Source organism: Echinops telfairi, unplaced genomic scaffold (genome assembly GCF_000313985.2).
Source record: "Echinops telfairi isolate 266 unplaced genomic scaffold, ASM31398v2 ScPeMD7_5;HRSCAF=22, whole genome shotgun sequence".
NCBI lineage: Eukaryota > Metazoa > Chordata > Mammalia > Afrosoricida > Tenrecidae > Echinops > Echinops telfairi.
Window position 1 is genome coordinate 32324786 of NW_022103901.1, and position 4026 is coordinate 32328811.

The 4026-nt window shown below is 41.1% G+C and overlaps 1 protein-coding gene across 1 annotated transcript; it reads left to right on the top strand.

The window, feature by feature from the left end:
• Positions 1–2708: 2708 nt before the first annotated feature.
• LOC101655761 (olfactory receptor 1361-like) lies at positions 2709–3692 on the top strand. The gene has a single exon (XM_004706209.3). The coding sequence runs from the start codon at positions 2709–2711 to the stop codon at positions 3690–3692; it is 984 nt and encodes a 327-aa protein (XP_004706266.3).
• The last annotated feature ends 334 nt before the right edge of the window (positions 3693–4026 follow it).

Consider the following 4026-nt stretch of genomic DNA (forward strand, 5'->3'; position numbering starts at 1 on the left):
ATCTTACTTGATTTCTCATGTTTATAAATGCATGTGTCCTTTAGCATCTTCCACATGATGTTCTCCTTTATTCCGGTCTATTTTTTCATCCCTTCCTCTACCATCTTCGTATCATGATTTGTGCTCTGGAATTTTATTCTTGAACTTCTTCCATACTTTATCATGGGACAAATACATCCACTCTTTTTCCTCCAACTGCTTAAAGAAAACCTTCAGTCTTTGTCTCCATCTCCAACTCTAATTTCACTCACAAAGTACACTGTATTAAAAATTCCAAGGGAAAAATATTGTAAATCTTCTGACGCCTTTCTCGTAACCTCCCACATGAGACAAAAAAATAGTTTCTAAAATTCCAATCCAACAAAAGAAGTTTTCCAACTTATTTAGCAGGATTTAGTCCCTGCTGTTAAAAACACATCCTAAGCATCTTATAACTGCCAGACCCTTAAACAATTGCAAGTAAATATTCAGGGCTTGGTGGGCTGTGCTTTATCATTGACAGCAGTGAGCAAAGCCAGAATGTACCAAATTATCAGGAAAATCTCGAGCTCCAAGTTGGAAGACATCAGTACTTCCTCCAGCTGTTCTCCAATCATCTGTCTGTATTTGCATCTTTTGACCCTCTCTACAGACAATGGCTCTCCAGTCCACGGATCATGTGGAGAGTTTCCAGTTTCTGGATGGTTATGTTCAGACCAAGCCTTATTGATAATGACCTACACGTTCTCTGACTCAGTTCCATATTCTTTCACCCAATCAGGACTCCTCAGTGGGGTCATCAGGAAAGAATGATATATAAATTGGGCTACATGAGTACACACAATTGAACCTCTGGTCTAGGGAAATTCTAAGAACATGATGATCTGTTGTGATTGGGAGGACATCCAAAGAGGAATCTGCTCCTTACCATGGATTTCCTCAATCATGACATGCTGTGCTTGTCCTGTAATATCCATGTCCCTATCCCTCAAAACCTCATCACAAAGAGACAATCCTTCACATCAAATGCTTTAAGGATTAAGAGCCAATGTTCCCCCACCCTCAGCTGTCAAGCACATCAGTCAGCCTATACAGATGTCAAAACCCGAATCAATCTCATTGCCATTAAGTCAATTCTGATTCATCAAGTCTCACATATAGGCTTTATGAGAAAATAAATCTTTACAGGACCAGACGGCCTCATTCTTTTCCTGTGGAGTGACTGGTGAGTTTGAACTGCAGACCTTGAAATTAGCAATTATTTTTTGTTTTTATAATTTTTAAGTCATTCTATTAGGGGCTCATACAACTCTTAATTCTATCCATACATACATCAATTGTATAAAGCACATTTGTACATTCGTTAGGCTCATCATTTTCAAAACATTTGCTCTTCACGTAAGCCTCTGGCATTGGCTCCTCATTTTTAAGCAGATGATTAGAACTGAACAAAAGCAAAACAGGTTTACACTTACAACATGCAATTCCCAAATTTCTGAACTAAGAAAAATATTGATGAATAAAATTTCCAAGTCCATAGACCTAAGCTCAGATCAGCAAAGTGATGATAACTGATGTTCTATCTAGGGGATTCTGTTTGAAACTTATAACAAAAAAGATGTATTCATCTACAAGTTCTGACGTTGGAATTGCAAAATGTTTATTGTCTTCATTGTCTGGTCCAAAGGGGCTCCAAAGCAGGTGAGGCAATTATTGGTTTCTTGTGTCTAATGAGGCTCTCAGGTGTCTAATCTGGCACCAGTGACCATATAGACTCCTGTAAATGGCAACTCTGTGATTTTCTGCAAACAACTTTCCTGCACAGAGGACTAAAACCATGAACGCCTGCTCCTCACTTGCTCAGAACTTAACTTTTATTTCTAAGAGTTCGTATTGTTTCCATTGGTCTTTATTTGTTCATATTAGCATGCATCTCAGAGGTGTTATGTCCATAGAGGTCACCCTCTTGAAGCTGTTATATGCTTTTTCATTTTTTGGTATATGAAACCCAGGATTGATGAACCTATAGGGACAGCACATAGAATACGGGTTTGCGGGCGGGAGTAGTAGAGTGGGCGGAGGATGATGTCATGGAGCCCATGTAGAAAATGAATGTTTGGAAACTGATTGTGATAGCAATAGCACATTCTACTTCATGTGATTGAAATCTGGAATGGCATGATATATGTGTTACATCCCAACTAACAAAACAGAAGAGGAAGAAGCGCTGACAAGTCCTGCAGAAGTGAAGGGTATCGGATAACTGCAGAATCTACCTCCTCCAGGTAAGGTTACAAGAGTGGATACATCAATATTTGCTTTTTAAGATAATGAAATTCTTTTAGATTCAGGGAGCAATAACAAGAATCTTGAATAAGCTGAACTTTTAGATAAACCAAGCAATATTTGTCTCTCTCTGTCTTTATCTCTCATGCGCTACAAAGGAATTAGGGTTGGGACTTAAAAAAATGTAAGCAGAGAAAAATGTGGTCACTCAGTTGGGCTGTGGATATTTTTGTGTGATTTTCAATTTTTTACAACAGAGTCCAGTAGGAATACTATCATGACTGACTGTGGAAAATTGGGAGCACAGGTGGAGTGGACAGATCTTGTTTTTGGCAATTCCATTACTAATATGCAGACTTGCTTAGTTGGGAATTGAATTTGTCCTGATTTTAATCACTCCTGCCTAGGTGCCTGAACTGGTTCTTGTGCATTGACGCAATCCCATGGTCATGAGTTGGACAAACCAATCCACTGTCTCCGAGTTTCTCCTCCTGGGCCTCTCCAGGCAGCCCGAGCAGCAGCAGATCATCTTCGTGCTCTTCCTGAGCATGTACCTGGCCACGGTCCTGGGCAACCTGCTCATCATCCTGGCCATCAGCACAGACTCCCGCCTGCACAGCCCCATGTACTTCTTCCTCAGCAACCTGTCCTTTGTGGACCTCTGCTTCTCCTCCACCATAGTCCCCAATATGCTGACCAATCACATACTCAGCCGTCAGACCATCTCCGTCCCTGGGTGTCTCACACAGATGTATTTTTTCATTGTGTTTCTTAGCATGGACAATTTCCTACTGACTGTGATGGCCTATGATCGCTTTGTAGCCATATGCCACCCTTTACACTACACAACAAAAATGACCCATCAGCTCTGTGCACTGATGCTTATTGGGTCTTGGTGCATTGCCAATATGAATGCTCTGTTGCACACTCTGTTGATGGCTCGACTCTCATTCTGTGCAGACAACAGGCTCCCCCACTTCTTCTGTGATGTGGCTCCTCTCCTGAAACTCTCCTGTTCTGACACACACATCAGTGAGATGATGATTCTCACGGAAGGGGGTCTGATGACGATCACTCCATTGATTTGCATTCTAGTTTCCTACTTTTGTATCACCTGCGCAGTTCTGAAAATTCCATCGGTGAAAGGAAAGTGGAAAGCCTTCTCCACCTGTGGTTCCCACCTGGCTGCAGTGTCCCTCTTCCATGGTACCATCATTGCCGTGTATTTCAGCCCATCATCCTCCCACTCAGCTGAGAATGACATTGCAGCTGCTGTGATGTACACGGTGGTGACCCCCATGCTGAACCCTTTCATCTACAGCCTCAGGAACAAGGATATGAAAGGGGCCCTAACAAAAGTAGTTTATATTATTGTTTTTTCGTTTCAACAACGAATGGGTTCTAAATGTCATAAAGGCATGTCATAATTTGTAATAATTTTTTCTTTCCCTAGTCTCTGGAACTTAGCAGTTGTCCATCCGTACATTTATCAAGGAAGAATTAGACACAAGTGTTTCCAAAAGTGGGTGATATACCCCTCTGGGATTTCTAGAATGATCCAGGAGGGGTGTGTGTGCAAAAGCAGATTCTTAGAGTTTACCCTGTATTCTGGGCTATTGCACAAAAGTTTTTCATTGTCAGGGGGCCATTGAATAATGCTTTTTTTTTTTTTTTACTTTAGTTTCGTTTTGTTTTCTGCAAAGGAGACAGTAGGCCAAATAAATTTAGGAACCTATGGAAGTGCAAGAGGTGAAGATAAAT